Source organism: Pantherophis guttatus, chromosome 10, assembly GCF_059756535.1.
Source record: "Pantherophis guttatus breed Tessera chromosome 10, ASM5975653v1, whole genome shotgun sequence".
Taxonomy (NCBI): domain Eukaryota; kingdom Metazoa; phylum Chordata; class Lepidosauria; order Squamata; family Colubridae; genus Pantherophis; species Pantherophis guttatus.
The window spans coordinates 3,182,077-3,204,800 of record NC_142072.1 but is presented as its reverse complement, the minus strand read 5'-3'; the positions used below and the strand labels follow the sequence as shown (position 1 = coordinate 3,204,800).

General features: G+C 41.1%; 1 protein-coding gene across 5 annotated transcripts in view; it reads right to left on the bottom strand.

Moving 5' to 3' along the window:
* Window positions 1–10,030: 10,030 nt before the first annotated feature.
* Window positions 10,031–22,724, bottom strand: part of BICRA (BRD4 interacting chromatin remodeling complex associated protein) — a 65,381-nt gene continuing 52,687 nt past the window's right edge. For all 5 annotated transcript variants that reach the window (XM_060693821.2, XM_087876252.1, XM_087876253.1 and 2 more), the window contains 9 exons: window positions 20,604–21,308; window positions 19,077–19,419; window positions 18,148–18,275; window positions 17,598–17,723; window positions 16,511–16,575; window positions 15,650–15,798; window positions 14,654–14,745; window positions 13,412–13,514; window positions 10,031–12,019 (listed from right to left, as the gene is read on the bottom strand). In XM_060693821.2, coding sequence (XP_060549804.2) covers window positions 10,782–12,019; window positions 13,412–13,514; window positions 14,654–14,745; window positions 15,650–15,798; window positions 16,511–16,575; window positions 17,598–17,723; window positions 18,148–18,275; window positions 19,077–19,419; window positions 20,604–21,308 — 2,949 coding nt within the window. In that variant the 3' untranslated portion in view covers window positions 10,031–10,781. The remainder of the gene's footprint in view (window positions 12,020–13,411; window positions 13,515–14,653; window positions 14,746–15,649; window positions 15,799–16,510; window positions 16,576–17,597; window positions 17,724–18,147; window positions 18,276–19,076; window positions 19,420–20,603; window positions 21,309–22,724) is intronic.

Genomic DNA, 22,724 nt, shown 5'->3' with positions numbered 1-22,724 from the left:
GCACATGAACTGCCCCCCCCCTCTTTCCCCAAGTTAAAGGAATGTGGGATTGGCAGCTAAAGGCCTCGGATGCCACCGTGTGGTCCGGAGAGGAGAAAGTAAAAGTAACAGTAAAAGTAGGGGAAGAGGAAGGGGAAGGATGGAAGTTTGAATTTTGTTTTTGCAAAGAACTGTAGACCCAAATGGGTTTTACATTTTCTCCCCTTTCTTTTTAATTTTTTAAACTGTAATTTTAATTTGTTTTAAATTATTGGGATTTTTAATTGTCTTGGGCTAAATTGTTTAATTTGGTTTTAAATTGTTTCTAACTTTTGTATTTATGTATTTTATTCTGTGCCTGTTCACCGCCCTGAGTCCTTCGGGAGTAGGGCGGTATATAAATTTAATAAAACATAAACAAACAAACAAACAGAATCAAGCATAGACTGCTAAGACTGGAAGAGACCATGGAGGTCTTCTAATCCAACCCCCTTCTCAAGATAAGAGTCCTTAAACCAGTGATGGCTAACCTTTCCCAGACCGAGTGCCCAAAGCGAACCCGACAAATGCAATGCGCGGGTGGCCCCAGCGCATGGGCCCCACCTCCGTGCATGCGTGTGCGGTCCCCACACACATGCGCGGCAGAGAACTGAAGACCAGCTGGCCGGCGGGAGGTGTGTGCACATGTGCAGCAGAGCTGAACCGGGGCGATGGCTCGTGTGCCATCATCAGAGGGGACGCTGCGTGCCATCTCTGGCATGCGTGCCATAGGTTTGCCATCACGGCCTTAAACCATCCCGGTTTATCCGAGTCAAGAAAACACCTCCTTGTTCTCAGAGAGAAAGTTGGAAGCCTTCACAGCAATTCGCCAACTAGAGATCCACATTCAGAAAACCACCGATGAAGGTGGCCGAGGGTTCTCAAGCTGGGAATGCTGCCAGTAGTGGGTTTCCAAATGTTTTACTACCGGTTCTGTAGGTGTGGCCTGGTGGGTGTGGCATGGCTTGGTGGGAGTGGCTTGGTGGGAGTAGCAGGGGAAAGATACTCACCCCACTCCAGGGGAAGGATACTGCAAAATCCCCATTCTCTCCCGATCAGCTGGGACTCGGGAGGCAGAGAATAGATGGGGACGAGGCCAGTCAGAATTTTTACTACCGGTTCTCCGAACTACTCAAAATTTCCACTACCAGTTCTCCAGAATTGGTCCGAACCTGCTGAAACCCACCTCTGCAACCTGCTTCCGGAAACCGATTCCAAGAATGCAACTTGCAGTCGTTGCCAAGTAATGGTAGTGGTGAGGGTTTCCCTGTCTATGGAAATTCTCAGTCATCCAGGTCATGGTTGTCCAAAAGATGCTTTTTTCCCCAAGAGGCAACTGGACTTTCTGGTTTTTCTTTGAAGATGTTTCGCTTCTCATCCAAGAATCTTCTTCAGCTCTGACTGGATGTTGGGGAATGGAAGGATTTATACCCCTTGCAGACAGCTGGTCATCTGCATTCTTTTTAGAGAGAGGCGTTGAGGCCCCTTGGAGGTTTATCTGCGTCCTCAGGGTCATCCGAGTTGTGCAAATGGGTGTGGAGGCTTCTTGGAACTGCTGAAAGGACCTGGGTTGGGGAGCTGTGCTTTCTGCAGGATATTTTCTGCCCTGTGTCCCTTCACTCCTGTTGAACCCAGGCACAGGCTGTTGGGGAGGAGTCCGTGTTGTCTGCAACACAAACTGAAAAAACAATCCTGCAGAAAGCACAGCTCCACAACACAGTCCTTTCAGCAGTTCCAAAAAGGCTCCACACCAGGGGTGAAATGCTACCGGTTTGGACCGGTTCGCCCGAATCGGTAGTAATAAAAGCTACCAGTTCGGGCGAACCGGTATTTCTGACGATCAGCTGTGCCGCACGATTTGAATCTAAATGGCGCGGCACAGCTGTTCCCCCCCCTCGCTGTTCTACTTACCTTAGAAAAGGCTTCTTAATCCTTTTTCAACGCTGTGCGGTGCGCACGCAACAAACCGGTAGTGGAAGCGAACCGGTAGCAGACTTCAGAACATTTCACCCCTGCTCCACACCCATTTGCACCACTCAGGTGACCCTAAGGAGGCCAGCCTCCAAGTGGCCTCAATGACTCTCTCGAAAAGAAGGCAAATGACCAGCTGTCTGCAAGGAGTAAAAATCCTCCCGTTCCCCACCATCCAGCCAGAGCTGAAGAAGCTTCTTGGACAAGAAGTGAAACGTCTTCCAAGAAGAACAAGAAAGTCCAGTTGCCTCTTGGAAAAGCACCTTTGGGTTTCCCTGTCGGTTGTGTCCGACTCTAAGGGGGATGTTGCTCATCTCTGTTTCTTGGCCAAGGGAGCCAGCGTTAACTGAAGCTATTTCCGGGGTCATGTGGCCAGCGTGGCTATATGCCAAAGGTACACAGAACCCACCCACCGAAGTGGTACCTCTTGTGCTGTCCCGCTCACTCTCACACACGTAATAACGGTAGCTTAGTGGATTTATTAATATTCCCCAGCAATTCCCTTCAGCAAAACCCCAGAACTGTCCCAATTACATCCAGCCAAAAAGCAAACCGATGCTCGACCACAGAGCAATGGCCAATGAGTCCGCAATGTTTCTGGTTTGGATACAATATATTATTGCCACGAACTGTGATTAGTCGCATGTAATGGAAGAACCAACTTTTTTTAAAAAAAAAAGTTTGATTTGCTATTTAAATAGAGTCAAGGTTTTGCCTTCCAGTGCTTGCATTAAGGTCACAGTCGTTCTTTGTGTAAGATCCGAGCAAAAGTCCTTCTCGGTGGACTTTTGGTTCTTTCCAAAGCACTTTTTCTTTCATTCAAGAAAAGCCAAGGCAATTTCTATACCATTTTTAAAAAGAGCAATTTAATTTACACAGAAGTACTAAATGTACATAATTCTTTTAAAAAATCGTTATACACAATAAATACAGTACAAAATTATTTTATAGTACTATATTTTGTTTTTGTTTTTTTTTTGTTTTTTTGAACTGTGATGTTCAAACTGGTACCAGCAGGAGGAAAGAAAGAAAAATGTGTTATTTCTTTCTCTCTATGGAGATTCTTTTTGTTATTTCTTTCAAATATTAAAACAAGTGGGGTATTACTTTTGGCTTCCTGTTATCTGGAAACTCTTCCTGTTATTTGGTTGTATTGGGTAGGAAAGTAGAAAGAGCTGGAAGAATGTAAAACGTATGTTCTTAATTTTTAAGTGTCCTTTTTAGAACTAACCTCTCAAAGCCACTAAAGATCAAAATCGGGGATTAATTGACTTTAGGCAGGTGGAGCCTTCCCAAAAGTTGTGATCTATCTCTCTCTCCTTTTTCCCATAACCCTCTCTTTCACACTGTCTCTCTCTCTCTCTCTCTCAGTAATAGCAACATCTGGCTGGCTGTATGACCAACCATAATAAAAATAAAAATAATAAAATAATAATAATGAAACTTTAAGCGTAAAGAGATGGGAAATTCTCTTCTGGTTTTGTGCCTATGAAAATTAAGGGGTGGGGGGTGGGAGAAAAAAAACCCACAATCACTTTGTTCAAAATACTGGAAAAGGTGTTACACATACTTCTCCATAACAGTGCACATTAATTGATTATTAGGCTTTAATTGGAAGGGAAGAACTTTCCCACTTAACTGTATTGCAGCGAGAAGGGGGAAAAAAACAAAACAAAACAAAACAAAAAAAGTGGCAACCAGAATCGCTTTGGGTGAAACGGGCGGCTATACAACTCTGAGTAATAAATAGATAAAAACCAAATGAGCTAACATCCCAAATCTACACTTTTAAAGAGAGAGAGAAAAAAAAGGACACTAAACAAAAAGCCAAACGATTTCATATACATTTCTCTCTATATATTTATATATATATATATAAAAGAAGAAAACCCATCAACGTCCCTTTTATTGCTTACTAACCATTTGTCGTCCACCCCACGCCACCCCCGGCCACGGCACAGGAATAAGGTTGGGAAACCATGATTGCGCACTGTAACTTTAGCAAACGATGCTTTTCACAAACACCAAATCTGATTTAATTTGGGATGCTCTTTAGACCACTTTTTTTTATTACGTGAGCATCCAAAGCAGCCTTTTTTTTGAATTCAGTGGAGGGAAGAACTGCGGGTGTGCTCCATTGCACATGTGCTGGTAAAACCTACGTGCACAGGCATGGTCTACCTGGAGGGCACTGGATTCACAGACCGCATGAACGTATTGCTAAGAGCAACTTCCTTCCAGAAGGCGAAAATGACCTGCAATTGAGAGCCACTTTAGAAGGGGGGGGGGAGGACGGAAGAGGAACAACTGCTGGACAAGTGCTTCTGAGCATGGACGAAAAGCTTCCTCACCTTAAGAAGAAAGATACATTGCAACGCATGTCACCTTACAAAAAAATAAAATAAAAAAAGAGCCAAAAATTAAAAGGGGAGCTATACTATTCAATTGCACACTGCTACGAAGAATAAAGAGACAGGAACACAGTAGCTTCTCAGACATAAATCCCTCGGACAGTTTTCAGATTGGGAATTCGGGAGAAGGGCTCTGTGGAATGGGTATCTTTTCGAGATTATCTGGAGCCCGATCCAGCAATCCTGCCTGCAAATTCTCATGTAAGCACAACTTCATATGCACAAGGCACTCTTCGAAATGGAATACACAAAGCTGGGAAGGTGCTGGGGCAGGGGTGTGTGTTGTACAATTTGTTAAGCAAGTCGGAAACCCTTTGCAAAAATATGACGGAGTTGATTTAGAAATACAAAAATGTAGACCTCTTAACTTTTTTTTTTTTTTTGGTTCTGTTATTTTCCTAACTTCATTTTTAAAGTCCAAAATATCCCACCACAGCACACCACGAGACACAGTTAACTTTAAAGGAGACGGAACCGATGCGAATGAATAGTCTTGGGTCCACAACAATTTCTTTTAAGCATTTTCACATTGTATATTTTAGGGTAGAGGGACTGCTGACATTGCCCTGATCTTTGGAAGTTAGTGCATGGTAAGGGGTATCAAAGGGCAAAATCCAGACTTCAGAAAAATGAACGCAGATGTATTTTATATTGTATAATGAATAGAAAAGGATCTGGAATAAGAAATGAAATGCAAGTTGTTACTAATAGGGTTATAGAACCTGATCTCAGAGGGAAAATATATATAATTAAAATAGGCCTAAGTTCAGTCCTTTTTTTCATTTAGAGTATACACACTGCTTGGTCCTCTACCTTTGAATTTTAGAACTGTGTAGGTATCTATCAAATACACTTTGATGCTGACTAGCTATATTTAAAATGTATGATAATAAATGTATATTCAAATAGGCTTGTGGGCACCAATTAATGAAGGAGAACAAGACAATAATAATAATAATAAGAAAGCAACACACATCTATCAGAAGTGGAAATGCTGGCTGGGGAATTCTGGAAATTGAAGTCCAGACATTTTAACATTGCCAAAGTTGAGAAACACGGTCTTAAAAGAACTAGTCTTCTTGAAAGCACCAAAACCGCAGTATTATATGAATGTATGTATGTATCTCTGTTTTTAAACAAACTGGTCATTATTTTTTAAATGGATGTATAAAATGAACGCATGGATGATATTAAGGCTTTATTTGTGCTTGTCATTTGGAGAGGGAAAAATTAGCAAAAGGAAAATGCTCAAAGAGCATTAGGTTTTCTGCACCTAAAAGAGCTAAACTTATTCACTATTCCAACTGCCAAATCATTCTGACGGGTTGGCTTTAAGAACACTCGTTTATCCATTTTTGAAGTTTATTTTTAGTGTTTTAAAAGGAGCATACCCAATTTCACCAAATGATATCTGAAAATAGGTGTTCGCTTTGTTATTTTAATGTGAAAATTTGTTGTATCTACAGATTTCCCATTTTTGCACCCTTTTCTTCAAAAAGTGGGAGAATTTGCTTTTTAAACGAAGTTCAGCATTTCTCAAGACATTATCTACTATGTTTGGGCAGGCCAGAATGAGACAAGGAGAAGGAAAGTATCAAAAATACATTGTTATATAGTTGCCTGCAAAACAAACCTCCACCAAACATAAAAAGGAGAGTGAAGGAATCCAGACAAAATATCTGCAATAGATTTGGATGTGGAAATTAAATTTTTTTTTTCTTGGAAAGAAATGAAGTTGGAGAGTAAATGAAATTACAGCAATGGCTAAATCCAGTTCCTTTGGCACATTTCCAAAAGGACAACTTATCCCCAAGTTGAACATTTTGGATCTTGCTTCTTGATTTAACTTGCGGGACAAGAAATTTGAAACTTGAAATTTGATGTCAAGAAAGATCTCTCTTCATTTTCATGCAGGTAGTGGGGGGAATGTAATGTCACCAATCCAATTTTGCAGTAGACAATTTTGCAGCCTGTTATTAGGCAGTTCTGGCAGTAACAGGTTGGCAAAGAGAGCAGCACCAGCTGCTTTCCGAATTGCATGGAAGGTGGCACGTAAGCCTTTCAATTTTAGATAATATACAAATTTGGGAAAAAAGCAAATGCAAATGGAAGGTTAATGGTGGCTGAAAGGGGAACACGTCCTAAAGTTAAATATCAGTGGTGCTTATAACTGGATCGGTCCCAACCAAAATACAGAAGGTACTGTTGGCAGTTTGATAAACTAGAAAGAACAACAACAATGTATCACACTCTTATGTAGGAGCTTCCAACTGCATACCGAATCGAAAACACAGATTCTTCCTCTTTGCGTACAGCTAAGAAAGCTAACTTCTACTGTTAAGGTGCTGGTTGAGCACCTGCTGTTTAAGGAGAAAGGAACAATCCTCCTCCAGTCTAACGTGTTTATCTCCCTGCTTCTTTGCTTGCTAACGTCATACATCAACTAAGAGAGCTTGGCACATTGAACCAAGCTTGTGCTCAGACACTATGAAAAAATGATCCACTACCCCATTGTCTTGTCTTCTCAGCTCTCTATATTGTAGAAAATCTATTTTTTTAAAATTAAAAAAAAGGGAGTGGGGGATTACCGTATTTTTGGGAGTATAAGCCTCCTAAAAGAGGCTGAAAATTTGGGTGTGTTTTATACTCCGAATGTAGCTTTTTCGAAGCTTTTTTTTCAGCCCTTAACATGCTAGCAAGTGAAGCCATCTCTGTGGTTTGCCTGCTTTTCTCATTGCTTCTCTCTCCAAGCAGGGGACAAAAACCAGCAAACTAATGTGCCGAAGCTGACCAGGCTAAGGATGCTAGCCAGATGAATATCTGGTAGGCAGATTTCCCCCCCCCTGATTTTCCTCCCCAAAAACTAAGCTGTGTCTTATACTCCGGTGCGTCTTATACTCTGAAAAATACGGTACTACATGCATACCCACATGATACAGGTGACAGCCACTAAACGCTTCCTCTAAAAAGGCTGATCTTTAGGTGAGTTGTGTTTATGTAAACAATCCCACCACAGGCGTACAGGTGTGATAAATGTACTGAAGAGGTTTATATCTTTCACTTTCTTTCCTTCGTACTTGGAAGGAACCTTTGTCGGTACCCCTAAGTTCCTTCCATAATATACCTACTGTAATATACAGTAACGGGAAGAGGTAGAATTGCAGTGAGGCCATAGGAACTTTTGATACTTAAAAACAGAAGAATACAATTTCGGTTTCTTTGTTTTTGCATTACATCTCTCACCCGGAGTTACTTTTTCTGACGTTTTCTACCATTAAGACTCAAGCCCAACTGTTATAGCTTCATTGGACCATTGGGTCGATACAAGGTTAATGAAGAATGGCCATATGAAAGCTAACTCTTATGGAGCCTCTGTGAAAACTCAAAAAAAGATTAACACTTGATGTGGGGTGCTACTGCCCTAATAGAACCAGAAAGAGATACAAATTAAGAAAAGACAAGTCAGTCAGCTTTCATCACGCTTTTTGGCAGAAAGAGCAAAGAAGCCTTCAAGCTATAATGGAAATTCTGTGCTGGACAAAAGAGGTAAGAGCAAAGATACTTTTACGTGGTTACAAATAAGGAAGAAACGGTCACCTTTTTGAACTTTATACCAGTTCAATTCATTGCTTTTTGTAAGATCAGCACCAAAATTGGTCCTAACAAGTCACTGAACACTGGAAGTGTTTAAAAAGTACTCCTGCTTTTTTAAAAAGAAGCCGCTTAAGAGCAACGGTCTTTCAGATGGCCTTTTTGCTAACAGACTGGAATATTATTGTAGTCTAACTATATGCCAACAAAGGATCTCCTCAGCTATGTTTCCTTCTCCCCCCCCCTCGCAGGATCCAATTAAAGAGGAACTGAAAATGCACCCAACTCTTCAAAGAAAGCTAAACCATGTCATCTAAAACAGTGGGCTGTATTGCCAATGAGTACACTTACAGGATGAAAATCACCCCCCCTTACAGAGGAAGTAGCAATAGACAACATGAGTAAGACGTACAAGGAGGAAGAAAATAAGGAGTTGCGAAAGCACTTTGAGCACTATCTTATTAGGCCCCGGAAACTAGAAGAGGGAAGACATGAGTGAACACCCTCATCCGTGACGCTTACAACTAACAGAGGCTAGAAGCACAAGACTATATAGATCAGGGCGGGGGAACCCAGGGCCCCTTTATGACTTGTGGACTTCAACTCCCAGAATTCCTGAGCATGCTGGCTCAGGAATTCTGGGAGTTGAAGTCCACAAGTCATAAAGGGGCCGTGGTCCCCCACCCCTGCTATAGATAATGCCATTAGAAAGAACTCCAAGGTGCAAAAGGAATTAAGACTTTTTTTTTTTAAATCAGCATAGCGGTGAATACTTTTGTGAAAGGCTGCCTCTTTCATTATTTCTAAGAAGAACTGGGACTATGGAGCAGACAGATCTGTTTTGTATGCCTGCTCCACGTTAGTCCCTCATACTGGTTGAGTTTTTGTTTTACCGGGCTAATGATAATGAAGGCTGCATCCTATTTCAACATTCACACAAATGATTGCTATGATAAGCTATAATGTGGGAAGGACGTTTCCTTTTATGCTTATCCATAAATCAAGACTAAGATCGTTCATGATCTTGGAAACCGCTTGGCGCACCTTGTTTCGATTTCACAGAGAGCTTTAAAATTTACCGGGAAGCCTCTAATTTGGGAGGGAGGGAGGTATTTCTTGTTGTTGGACAAGTCTAATAGTCCTACAATTCCTATGTTTAAAAGTCTAGGTTGTGAGGAAAAACAAGTGGTGGATCAAACGTGACATGTGGGAATGAGGAATGAAGTGCTGGTCAATGACTTATGAGCATGTGCAACAGTTTAGCGAGAGAACTAAGTAAATCTGAAAGGATGGGTATCTTTATTCCCATCGGTGAATGAGAACGGCAGAGACAAATGGGAACATGAATTCCAGAGAAGCTGTGGAATGAGACCCGGAGTAACATGGACTCCGTGGGAAAACTTGAGATAAGATCAACCGAAATTAAGGGGAACTAAAATTTACTTAGTTTGGATAGGAGTACTAAAATAATATCACTGTTTTCTTCTCTACGTCAGGGGTCTCCGACCTTGGCAACTTGAAGACTTGTGGATTTCAACTTCCAGAATTCCTCAGCCAGCAAAGCTGGCTGAGGAATTCTGGAAGTTGAAATCCACAAGTCTTCAAGTTGCCAAGGTTGGAGACCCCTGCTCTACATGACTACTGGGGGCTGCTGAGACCTTCCAACCAAGGCATGGCCAAATCATGTTTTCAAAATAGAAACCACCACACGGAGGACTGAACCATGAGAGGCAAATATAGGCAAACACAGGCAACTGTGGCACAGAGCAAAATATCATCAGTATATAGAAAAGGGAGCCAGCTTGTCTTTCTGCAACTGTCCAGTTTCCAAGCAAACATTTACCTGAGCCCCGCATGCAAATGATTAGCTTGGACCATCATGTGATCAAAATCCCAACTTGATTTCTTTCTTTCAGGATGGGAGGGGAAAAGAGGAGAGAGAAATACACATCCTCTTGACGGGACCCTTCCTTCTTCCACCCACCACCGTTATGGTAACGACGCCCATCATCCCTGTCCAGAATTGGACTGGTTTCCTCTTTCAAAGTGATTTATTTGTAAATTCATCCATGCTTATTGGTTTGTAAGCATTAGTGTTTATATATATATTTTTTTGCATCTTGTTCAGAATCTATTTTATATATATATATAAAAAAAAAGCAGACAGTTTATACTTAAAATAACTTAAGAAACCTGACAAAATCAATTACATAATTGCCCCATGTGCCAACTCCTTCTGGAAATTGTCACTTTACCCCCTGCCCCGTTCCTTTGGCCTCCCTGCTGGCTTCTGATTTAAGATTTGTTAACATGTCCTAAATATAGTAGTGGAGTTTGGGGAGAGGAGGAAAAACAAACCCAATTATCATCAGAGATTCAAATTAGCAATTTGTTACAGAATCTAAATATTACACAGCCAACACTACCTATGGGCCCCGATCCAACCCCCTCCCACCTGCCTGCTTGGCATTTGCTGAACCTTTTCTTTTTCTTTGTTTTTCATGGTGCATGTGATGAGGTGAGTATATTGTAAATCCAGCCGAAGCTCGTACTTTACAACAACCGAAACCCATCAAATCAACACTTGCATGGATGAAGCCTCTATAGGACATTCTTGTTGCCCTCCCCACCCCAGGACCCCCACTCTTCCCTTCTGGTATCAGCCCTATTCTAGCAGGTCTCTGGGAAGTGGCACCTTGGCTTCCAACCGTTCCCAGCCAGCAGAAGCTGCTGCAGCTTCAGTCCTTGGCTCTCCTTTTTCTACAGTCTTGACTCGCTTTTCAGTTTCTGTTATCTGTTTAACGTCCTGGTTCCAAGGCCACCGTTGTGATTGGGGGCAAGGTACATGTCCGTGCGGTGGACGGGTGAGGAGAAAGGGGAAGAGGACGAATTGTAGGAAGAGGAGGGCGTTCGAGTATTCTGGCTCCCGGCCTGAGGTTGCTGCAAATTCAGGATGCTGTCAATGGCGCTCTGTAGATGCTCGTTTAGCGAGTCATCGGGGGGGCTGTCGCTGGAGAAGCTGGCATTGTCCACATCAAAAGATTCAGACTTTCTTCGTTTGGCTGGGGGCAAAGGCACCTCCCACGCGAGTTCGGAGGCCGACCCGTGGTCGAGTGGCTCAGTCTTTATCATGCGTTGGTAAAACTCATCTTCCACCTCTGCTAGTTCCTTCATAAGGCCACTGGTCGAATCGTCGGTCTTAGGAGGGGCAGGGCTTCCTTGCATCACCAAAGAACGGGCATCGCTCCGGTTGAAAAAAGTATGTTTGGTGTTTTCCTCCGACCTGCTCTTCTCAGCCACCGCGCCGGAAGGACTCTCCTGAGATTTGTGGGATGTGATAACACTTCGGGACCCCCCATCCTGCTTGATGATAAGAGTACTTGGCACCGTATCGGATTTTGAAACGCTTCCTTTGAGAGAGGCGTCGGGAGCTTTCTCGGCGACAAAAGCATCCACGTTCTCCCGGTACGTTTTACGCAGAGGAAGCCTGCAGTAGGTCGCCATGGGTTTTTTCTCCACTGGAGCTGCACCGATATGGTCAATGGTCCCGTTCATTTGTCCCGCCATTGAGGCCGTGGCGGTCGCCGTCGTAGCTGTAGTGGTGCTAACGGATGACGTGGACGAGTGCTGGTCAGCCGTTTTGATCACCGTGCACACGGGGGGCGGTGTCTGGTGAACGGGATCCAGTGCAGTGTTGTGGACCACTTTGCTAAGTCCGGCTTCTTGTTTGATCTTTAGCTTCAGCCCAATCCGGCTCCGGGCTTCGTAGGTTTTAATGGGCGGCCTGCTCCTGGAGGGCAGGGCATCGTCATCGCCATCCAATGAGGGAGACGCTTTGGCCCACGTTACAGATGGAGACCCTCCGCTGTGCTTGATGACCAATTTGGTAGGGTTGATATGAGTTGGCATCTGTACCGGAGGCGATTTCAAGTTCTCGGAGGTCAAAGGAACGTGGCTGGGCAAAGACCCTTGAGCCGAAGAAGAAGAAGCAAAGCTCTGTGAGCGGGAAGATGAGGAGACATACTCGTCTGCAAGAGAAGAACGTACATGGCTCGTTTAGTCAAAAGCAAGTTGAGAAGGTACTTTTCGTGACATTTTTGGTTCGGGCAACCTGCCAAAATGACCAATAATTAAACTTCAATCTAGGGATGGCCAATTTCTCTTTCTCAGGCACTGGAATTGACCACGTAAATCAATCCAGCCCCTTTCATAAATAGACAATTATATAACACTGCTACCACTGTGCCATAGCAGTTCCCTCAATGAGAAAAGGAACGTAGGATGCTCTTAGGAGGGGAGTATCTGACCAGAGCTTTTGGCTCTCTAGAAATAGTTCTGCCATCTTGTCTACAGATACTGATAAAAAAAAAAATGGAAGGAGCTCAATTGCTTCTTTTCCTTATAAGTGGAACATTATAAAGTATCACAAAATAATTTAAATTTGGATAAATAAATGGACATAAGATAAAATTGGTCTGTGATCTACTCTGGGTTCTGGGTTGCTTTCTTTTTAAAGTTGTGGATGACCAAATATTAAATGGTTATTACTAATCATTACTAAACCAGAATATAAAAATGTCTTTTGAGGATTACCTCTGCCCTTTATGGCATACTATGGAGCATGGCCACTTCCAGATAACCATAATCTTCTTAAGGTTATTATCTTCACAATTAACTAGGAACTTAAATTAATTTCAAGCTGTGTATTAGGATGTGTATTCTGTTCTAAAATAAGTAACCATAACTTCTGACTTGGACAAAACAGGAAAGCCTGGTCAAGTGGCAAGTTCCACATCCCACTGAGTTGTACTGTGAAGGGAAGAATAAAAAATTGCATGCACAAACATAATATTCCTTTATATTTTAGCTGATTAAATCTACATCTCACTGTAGTCTCCATTCCTTAATTGAACATGTGTTTTAATCAGCACTGAAAGTGTAAAATCAAATCTTCATAAAATAAGAACCTGTTAATTTCTTCCCCACCTGATTCCTTCAAATTATCTGTATTTTGATGCTCTGCGCAGAAGTGTTACTATTGTGCTATGAGAGCTGGGGTGAAATTCAAAAATTTTTCTCTACCGGTTCTGTGGGCGTGGCTTGGTGGACGTGGTAGGGGAAGGATACTGCAAAATCTCCATTCCCACCCCACTCTGGGGCCAGCTAGAGGTGGTATTTGCCGGTTCTCCGAACTACTCAAAATCTCCGCTACCGGTTCTCCAGAACCTGTCAGAACCTGCTGAATTTCACCCCTGTATGAGAGCCACTGGAAATGTAGTGGCTTAAAAGTGAACACTTGGACTAGGAAGTCCTTTGTGTTTTATTGGACAAATAACATTTTGAAAAAGAGAATGATGGAAGGCAGTAGATACTTTCAAAAAAGTAAGATATCCAAAATGCTGAAACAAATGCTCCCTTACCTGGCTTCTCCTTTGCTAGCTGTTTATCAAGAGCTAAGGTAGTTTTTTCTTCCTGTATGAACATCCTGTCAATCATCACCATCTCTGCCGAAGGACTGACTCTCTGCAATAGAAAGCAATATTGGCAAATGCTATCAGAATCACCAATCTGAGCTTCTTAATAACCCATGCCCCCAAATTTGTACATCCCTGGTCATTTCTTTCCTTCTGCCATCTCTTATTGCTGAAAAACTACATGATGCTCAATACGAGACCCAACTTTATTAACTACACTTTAAAGTCATAAATTGAGAAGGGTAAGAATTAATGAAATGATTTTTAATTCATAGATCAATAATACCAAGTTCTAACCGTGAAGTGGCCCGGTTTACTGAATGGATTGAAAATATAACACTTGTCATTTATGAGTGAACTGCATATTGTCGTAAACATTGTATGGATAAATATAATGAAATACGGGACTCAGAATACAATAGGTTAAAAACTTGATAGTTATATAAAGGTATTAGAAATGAGTATGTGTGTATATATGTGTGCAATGTTTATTGTAACTGTTTATTACAACAACATATTGTACCTTATATTTTGTTTTTTGTTGTTGTATTTTTCAGTTTTTTAAAGCACTTGATATGTATTTTTTATTATGCATTTTCATGTCTGGTTTCTCCCCCTCCCCTTCTTTTTCTGTCATTATTTTAAATGCAATAAATAAATTTATAAAAAAAGCATTTAAAAAAATCAAGTTCTACCTTAATTAATAATTTCGGGGTTTTTATTTAACTTCACTGCATTCTGGAAACTCTGTATTACAGTATTTGGAACAGATTCCTGGATTGGTATATCCGATGATAAGACTCACACAGACTCTTATCTTTGTTGAAATATTACAGCTTTTAAAAAGTTACACTGACCCTGATACGTCTTGATTATTAATACCTTCGCTATTTTTAATTTGAAAGTGCTAACATGATAAAATATTTTAGAACCAGCTACTGCTTAAGCCCTGCTGTCCATTCATCTCTTCTTATAAAAACGTCAACTGTTTGTTAAGTTCTAATAAATGAAAAACACAACTCTAATATGGAGTATTCCATATTACCGTGACAGATTCTCCCCACTATGATAAAAATGCTATCAATTTTTGGCCTGTTCCATGACAACTCAGTCAGTCAACCGAAGGCCAAGGAGAGGGACGAGGTGCTTGCTGATGTTATACCTGTTCAACGAGGAAAAAAAACTTACCCGGGACTCTTCCAAGAGGAGTAACCGATATTTGTTCAGCATGGCTTGTGTACGTTTCAACAGCTGCGTGGACACCATTTCAAATTCTTCATCTATTAGAGAAAAACACACAATGAGAAAGGAAAACAAAGGAGGGAAACTCGTCTTCTTGAATGGGAAGTGCAATAAAGAAAGCTCTTTGAATTATTTCGAAGATGTTCACTAAACATGTCGAAAAAGCCAACAATTCCATACAGGTACTCCTCCATTTACAATTATTCATTTAGTGATGCTTGGAGTTACAATAGCACTGACAAAGCAACTGTCCTCGCATTTATGACCATTGCAGCATTTCCATGGTCACATGATCAAAATTTGGGTGTTTAGCAATCGGCATGTATTTATGATAGGTGCAGCATTCCAGGGTTATGTGACTTTCCCAGCCAACAAGCAAAGTCAACAAGAGAAGTAGATTTACCAAACAACTGCAATGATTCAATTAACAACCATGGCAAAAGAAAAAGATTGTAAAATCAAGCATAACCACCTTACTTAGCAATGGAAATTCGGATCCCAATTGTGGCTGCAACTTGAGAACTACCTGTATAGCAAATGGAGCCCTTTATAACCTCCCTCCCATCAGGCAAAAAATAACATAATATCTACGTACAGTATAGCAACATTTGCAACATTCAAGAGATCAACAAGGAGAAAACCTCAATGGACCGAACAGAAGAAGGGTTCCTTCTTTATTCCCTTCAGTCACTGGATGCGGAAAGCAATCTTATCATTGTCATCACTGGCTAAATGACTGTATTATAATGTACATGTTAATTACCTTCTGAAGTGAGGAAAGCATACCAGAATGAAAATAACATATTGAAACACTTTGGACAGTTAGGAAAAAAAGCGCCATTAGACTCAGCAAAAGATTGGGCAACTAAGGCTAAAAAATGTAACAGACAACTTGATCCTGATATATCGGCATTTAATGTGGAAAAGTCCCAATGAATTCACCTTTCCGATAATCATGGGGAGAAGGCAGCGTTCCCTGATAGACGTGGTAAGGTAGGAGCCTCTGAAAAGCATCTTCAAATGACCGAAATGAAGTTTTGTAATCAGGATGCAAAACTGCTCCTTGGTGTTTATGTAGCTGTTCCAAGAAGCTAAAGGGAACAAAAGAAAACAATGAACACAGAGAGCCAATCCCTGTATCATAACAAAGATAGGCAACAATTGTTTCATCCTGCTGAAATCTGTAGTAAACTATAATAAGCTGGCTGCAAAACAAAAAACAAGTTTCATTTTTTTTTTGGACATTGCAGTATCCTGGATTCCTTTGCTAATCTACAAGAGATAAGAAATTATTCTACTTTCTATGTAATATATCCTGATACAAACATGGAGTTTGAGAAAAAACACTTTATACTACTGTTTGCCAATTCATTTTTGCTATCTCCTATATCTGGTTCCTGGTGCCACAAGCTGTTTCTAGGATGAACCTAAGTTAAAGACATATGTGAGTGAGAAAACGATCTGCAGTCTGCTGTTTGTGCAAGCAGCTTTACTTTACATATATATATATATATATATTTCTTAGAAAAAAATGAATTAGGTTAGAGCAAGAGATCATCATTCAGAAAGCCTTGGATGACAATTTAAATGATGTACTACTGAGATACCGCTGACATCTGATCCAAGATATTATAATAATTAAATAATTTCATTTTTTCAAACAAAATTGGCATGCTTTATTTGTAGGAAATCCCCAGAGCTTGGTTAAATTATTCTATTTTGACATTAATACAGTATCTTTTTTACTGTTGTGTTTCTGTTTCTATGCTACCTGTTTGTTGGATTGCTCCAGTTTCGACTTACCAAGCTTCCTTGCTCGGTTGTAGCATCGGGGGTGCTTTCTTCAGGCTTCCCAGCTTGTTGTCATACTGGCAAAGAAAGAAAATGTAAGAACAAAGAGGCAGTTAGGTGGAGTTGCAAATAAAGCACAATCCAGCATATCTATGGAAGTGGTTCAAGATGAATTCTGGTTAGTAAAAAGACAAATATAAATATATTCCCCAATGACTTTAATGATGGATAATGGCAGCGGAGGTCGCAAATTGTGATCACATGACTGCAGGCCATTGCCAACAGTCACAAGGACAAGCTGGTTACCAACGGCCCAAATCACAATCACGTGACCATGCGGACACTGTGATGGCCACAACATTGAGGACAGTAAGTCCCCCTCATTCAGTGCTGTCATAATTTTGGGCGCTGAACGAGTGGTCGGTAAGAGAGGACTACTTATAACGTGCTTGATTTAGAGCTTAAACTAATAAAGATTTCCCAGAATATGAGACTTTTAAAAACTGTTAGAAATTGTTTTGCTTTACTCAATGCTTTTAATTCTCTTTTAATAAAAATGGTTTGTATATCCTATGAAAATTTATGTCATATTAAATCTGCTAGTTTAAGATGCCATTATTCTTTTTAAGTTTGTCACAATGGACTAACATAGCTCTTTTCTAAATTAAATTTAACATCTGCTTTCTGTATTTTTTTATTGCTTTAAGTGATTGGTTTCCATTTTGAAGGTTTTCTGGGGAACGTGGGGATTAAAGAATACATATGAAACATTTATGTGCTGTGTACACTGTACCTCTTAATTCAATATATGAACAAATATAGTGCTGTTTTCAGACACTGTACCAAATCCACACACACACACACACCTCTTTGTAGGATCCAATCTGGGTCTACCGGAATGCGTATAGATTCTGGTAGAGAGAAGTTCCCTGAGGATGGGCTCCAGCATGAGTTCAAAAGCTTGGAAGACTAAACCTCTGGTCCCGGGGACTGACCCAGATTGGATCCTGCAACATTATCCTGGACCCGTATATTTGTTTTCATTTGTGAAACAAACCCTTTATCAAGTAATTTTACAATAAACAACATAGATTCTCACCTGCTGCTGGATTTGAGCTGGTGCTGAAGACATGACTTGTGACAAGCCTTTTCCAACTACCTGGAGTGGCAGCTGCCCTTTCCCAAGATTCAGGCCTGATGCGGAGCTAATGACTCCAGGCTTGGCCTGACAAAACAAAACAAAACAAAACAAAACAAAACCCAGGAAGGCAGCTTTATATCAAATGGATTAGAAGGAAGGAATGAAAAACAAACACAGGTAGACCTCACTTAAAGGCTGCCTTGTTTAGAGAGTGTTCTACACAGGTGTTGACAAAATAATTTTATGACCGGTCCTTGCAGTTATGACTGTCTCAGTACCCCTGTAGTCACATGATCAACATTCTGGCACTTTAAAAATATTTAAATCCTTCAGAGCCTACATATATACTTAGCTTTAATGTTTAAATAACTGTAGTCATTGACAGTATTCACTACTATCTTAAAGTCAGTAGTTCCTAGCATTGTCTAGTGCTAAAAATGAACGTTCAACAATAATAGCGAAGATGAATATTTTTGCAAAAATGGCTTGCCAGTTATAACAAACCCACCTGAACTGACTGTTGTACAGCATGAGGAATTGTGGCTTTTCCTTGCCCCGAAGTTGCTTTCCCTCCAGAAATAATGGTGGAGCTGCTGGAAAATGTTTTATTCTCGGTAGGAACCGTAGCAGCAATTGCTGGAGAAATACGGTAGAGGAAGAGACACACATAGACAAGATTTTAGAATGAGATATAGGAACAATTTCCCAACACTGTCCCTATGGGTTTTTTTTTTAAGGGCCAATATCCTAGATCTTACATAATTCTGGAAACAAGATAATTTATACGGGACCAAAAACAGATTTATGCACCTCTGCTCATGATAAAATGCATGGGGCCTGCTTGCCAGTTCCCTCCATATACTTGGGAGATTTAAATTATATGAACAGGAAAACTATGTAAAATTCACTTTTCAGCCAATCTTCATCACAAGATTCAGCTAGCATTTAAGATTTCAAGATGCAAGACTTGAGAATTATATGAATCTTAGGCCAAGATCATGTGATACCCTTTTGCGACTTTCTGATGAGCAAAGCCAAGGGGGAAATCACATTCATTTAACAACCATCTGACTAACTTAACAACTGCAGTGATCTGGCAAGAAAAATCGTAAAATGGGGCAAAACTCACTCGACAACTCTGTTGCTTTGTAACATAAATTTTGGGCTAGATTGTGATTGTTAGTCGAAGGTCTACTGTTATTGAAAAGGACAGGGCAGAAAAAGGAATCTTTTCACCCCTCACCCCATTTCTTTTAAAAGATACATGGGGATACAACTATTAGCAGCTGCAGATAAGAAGGAATCTCCTTCAGTTCTCATAACAAGCGGATAACTATGAATAGACAAGTCAAAAGCTAAAAAGCAATTGTCAAGGGAAATTATTCCCTTTCCAAAATTAAAGGACACCAAGACCTATAATGCTCTTTATCAACTTACATACTGATGCTGATTTGACCAACACGGGAGTTTGCTGCTGAAGAACCGCTGTACACTGTGCAGGTTGTCCTCCTCCTCCGCTTGTTGTTCCTCTCGGTACTTGCCCCTTTTCAAGTACAGGAGCTGCTTTGCCGGAACCTGTACTGGAAGACTGAATGGTTGTGGGAACAGGCGTATGGCCATGGACTGCTGGTGCCTGAGCTGGAATTGTTGTCATTGTGAGCTGCTGTCCTTGGCTGCTAACCAACACTGAAGAGGACTGGTTGCTAAATTGGCTCAGGGCAGGTGGTGCCTGGCTAGTGGACGTTGACTGTTTTGTTTGCAGGATAATTCCCTGGGGTACCTGTGAGAGATATGAAGGTAGAGTAGGAAAAGTCAAATCCAAAAATTGTATCCCAAAGGATTGGAAAACTCACGTTCCTTTTGGATATAGCACTGAGTTTATCAGAACAAACCCTAAGCACCTGGGAATGTGGAAAGTAATGTTTTTTCAGCATGTAGATTTTTATTGATCACTTGAGAATTATAATACCAACACTAATGGGAAAATGGGTTAAAGTTTCTAGATCAGTTAAATCCCAGGAAATAGATATTATTCTAGACAGTAACTCAAAGATCAGTTCGGTGGTTATAAAGAGGATAAAGATTTTGTGGTTATAAAGGATAACCTGTATCATATACAGGAAAGCCAGTTTGGTATAGTGCTTAAGGCCTTGGGCTAGATAGCAGGAGACCATGGGTTCTAGTCCCGCCTTAAGCAGAGCCAGCCAGTTGATCTTGGGCCAGTCACTCTCTCTCTCAACTCTAGGAAGAAGGTAATGGCAAAATGTTCCTGAAAATATTGCCAAGAAAACCGCAGGGACTAGTCCAGGCAGTCTCCAGAAATCAATGTTGATTCGAAGGCATAAAATACAGATACCAAATACAAAAAATAGAAAAGCCACCTTTGTCTCCATCATTTACGATGCTTGACACAAGTCTTCCTCAAGCAGGAGTTTTACTTTCTTCTGTTTAACTGGTGGAGGCATCCAAGATGAGAACTGACTTTGGATTTTGTTTAAAATTAAGTCCTTTTGGTGGCGAGAGTCAGCACACACAAGCAGCAACAACACTGACTATTTAGATTCCGCAAATTCTGCCATATTAACACAATTTTAAAATCCAACATGCTTGAAATAAAGTTTCAGGTTAAGTTTCTCTTTAGTTTCAATGAAAGGCAATGGGAAAAAAAAAAAGGTAAAATATTAACCTTTTGTAAGAATTCAGGAAGAAAAAAAAAAGCTGTAGGACTATCCAATCTTCCCTATGGTAAAGATGCAAAAAAAAAAAAAAAAAAAAGGAAACAAGATTTCTAGCTGGATGGAATTTTTCTTGTATTGTACCACTTGGTGGTTTCATAAACGCCATAAATGACTAAGTAGCACCTGGAAGCTATTTTATATGTGAAAATATAATTGCAATAATGAGGGACCCACTGCACACAAGTTTTTTTCAGATTAATTTTTTTATTCAACATTATTACCATACCTGCTGAAACCGATCCATTAACTGTTTCTGCTGAGGAACAGGAACTGGAATTGTGGAGAGAGCCTGGAACTGATTTGACACCATCTGAAAGCTCCTCTGTTGTTCGGATGTCAGGTGAAGGGTCTGGGTTGGGGTGGGCGGTTTAATAGGGCCTTGGGCAGGGAACTGCAACTGGAAATGGGGGGAATGAGTATGCTGCACTTCAGAAGAGGCCTGGATCTGGGGCTGCAACCGTGCCTGAGCCTCAGACTGGGGCTGGAGTTGAGGAGCAAGCTGAACCTGTAATGACAGATGTGGAGGGGTTGCTAGCTGAGGCTGTCCCTCTGGCTGGGCTTGTGGGGCTTGAAACGGTGAAACCTGAGGCTGCGAGGGAGGTCGTAGGGGATGCTGGTTGGAACCATGAGGAGAGGAAGCAATCTGATTCTGGATCACGTATAAGTTCTGCATCTGAGTTTGAGGGGTGCAAGACCGCGACAGGGGTTCAGAAGGCGGCCTGGATAAAGTCTGGGGCTGGGAAGGGGGTCTTGAGTGAGGCCGGGAAGGTGGCCGGGAAAGGGGCTGAGGCTGGGACGGAGGACGGGACTGGTGTGGAGATTGGATCTGGGAAAGGTGCGTGGGCTGGAGCTGGGGGTTTTCCCCCATTGAAGGATGAGGTAGTGAGTGGGATGGAGAGGCTCCAGGAAGTTTCTGCTGCCCTGAAGGCAACTGAAAGAGAGGAAGAAAAAGGAAGAAATAGAGGTAAATGGGTCGAGATACAGCACTCTCAAGTGGCTGAGTACCAGAATGCAATAGGAGCCGCCAACATTTTGCAAATCCCAAGCTCACAGTTGTCAACTTATGAAAAAAAAGACTTTAGCAAACTTTTTATTAAAAAAGAAGCAGTTTTTCTCCCTCTCTTATTTCATTCCCAGTTTATTCTGGAAGAGATCCTGTGCCATGAAGGGAAGATTTCAAGGGTAGAATATGAAACATTCATGAAGAATACTTTCGACGCCAGCAAATTTTCTTTCTATATCTTGTTTTAAAGATGTGCCTTTTAAGATTATGGTGATGAAAATAAATCAATATTGAAATAAAATTAAAGTTACCTGGTCTTGGAAGGAAAGCAAGTTAAAACTCTTTAAAAAGCCTCTGCCTATGTCTCCGTACAGAGTTCAAGCAGAAATTTAAGTCCAAAATGTTACATAGAGGCAGATTGCAACAGAGCTGCCGAACTATATTATTGGGTCTCCATATCAGCAAATTACTGTATGAAGAAGCTGAGGTTGGGGTTTTTGTTGTTTTTTTTTTGGCTATTTGATACCGGAGGAGGTTTTGTAGCCCTGTGCAAAGTACTTTGCTTCCCTTTCCATCTTTCCTGTCTTGGCCTCAAAATCTTCCTAGATGGCTATTGAATCAACCTTAAATATTAGATACAAATAGTCCTCGATTTAGGACCACAATTGAGCCCAAAATTTCTGTTACTAAGGGAGACAGTTTTATGACCTTTCTTGCCACAGTTGTTAAGTGGATTACTGCAATTATTAAGTTAATAACACAATGAAGGTCTAAAAAGGTGATCATGTGATCCCAGGACACTGTGACTGTCATAAGGATGAGTCAGTTGCCAAGTGTCTGAATTTCCACCACGTGACCATGAGGATGCTGCAGCAGTTGTAAGTGTGAGAAACAGTCAATGTGTCACTTTTTCCGGTGCCATTATAACTTTGAACGGTCACTAAATGAACTGGTGTAAATCGAGGACTACCGGTATATCTTCAAGTCCTATTGTTATAACCTTGTTTTCGTAGCATTTCTATAATCTATTTTCATGTCAAGAAGCAGTCTCGAATCATTACCTTTGAATATCGGCTATGCCGCCCTTTTATACTAGGAAGGCACAGGATTTTACATTGCAATACTTTTGACATGCGGGCTACTATATCCACTAATATTAAGAAAAGTCAAGTTCGCAAATCACACACCTTTAAACAAACAGAGATGCAGGTTTTAGTCAAAGAGAATAGTACCATGGCTGCAACGCAGGGAAGACAGGAGAAAAGCAACAAAAGGCGGTAGTAGCAGCAGCACCACTACCACCAATTCCCAGGGTTAGTTGGAATCAAGAGAGAAGCAAGCAAG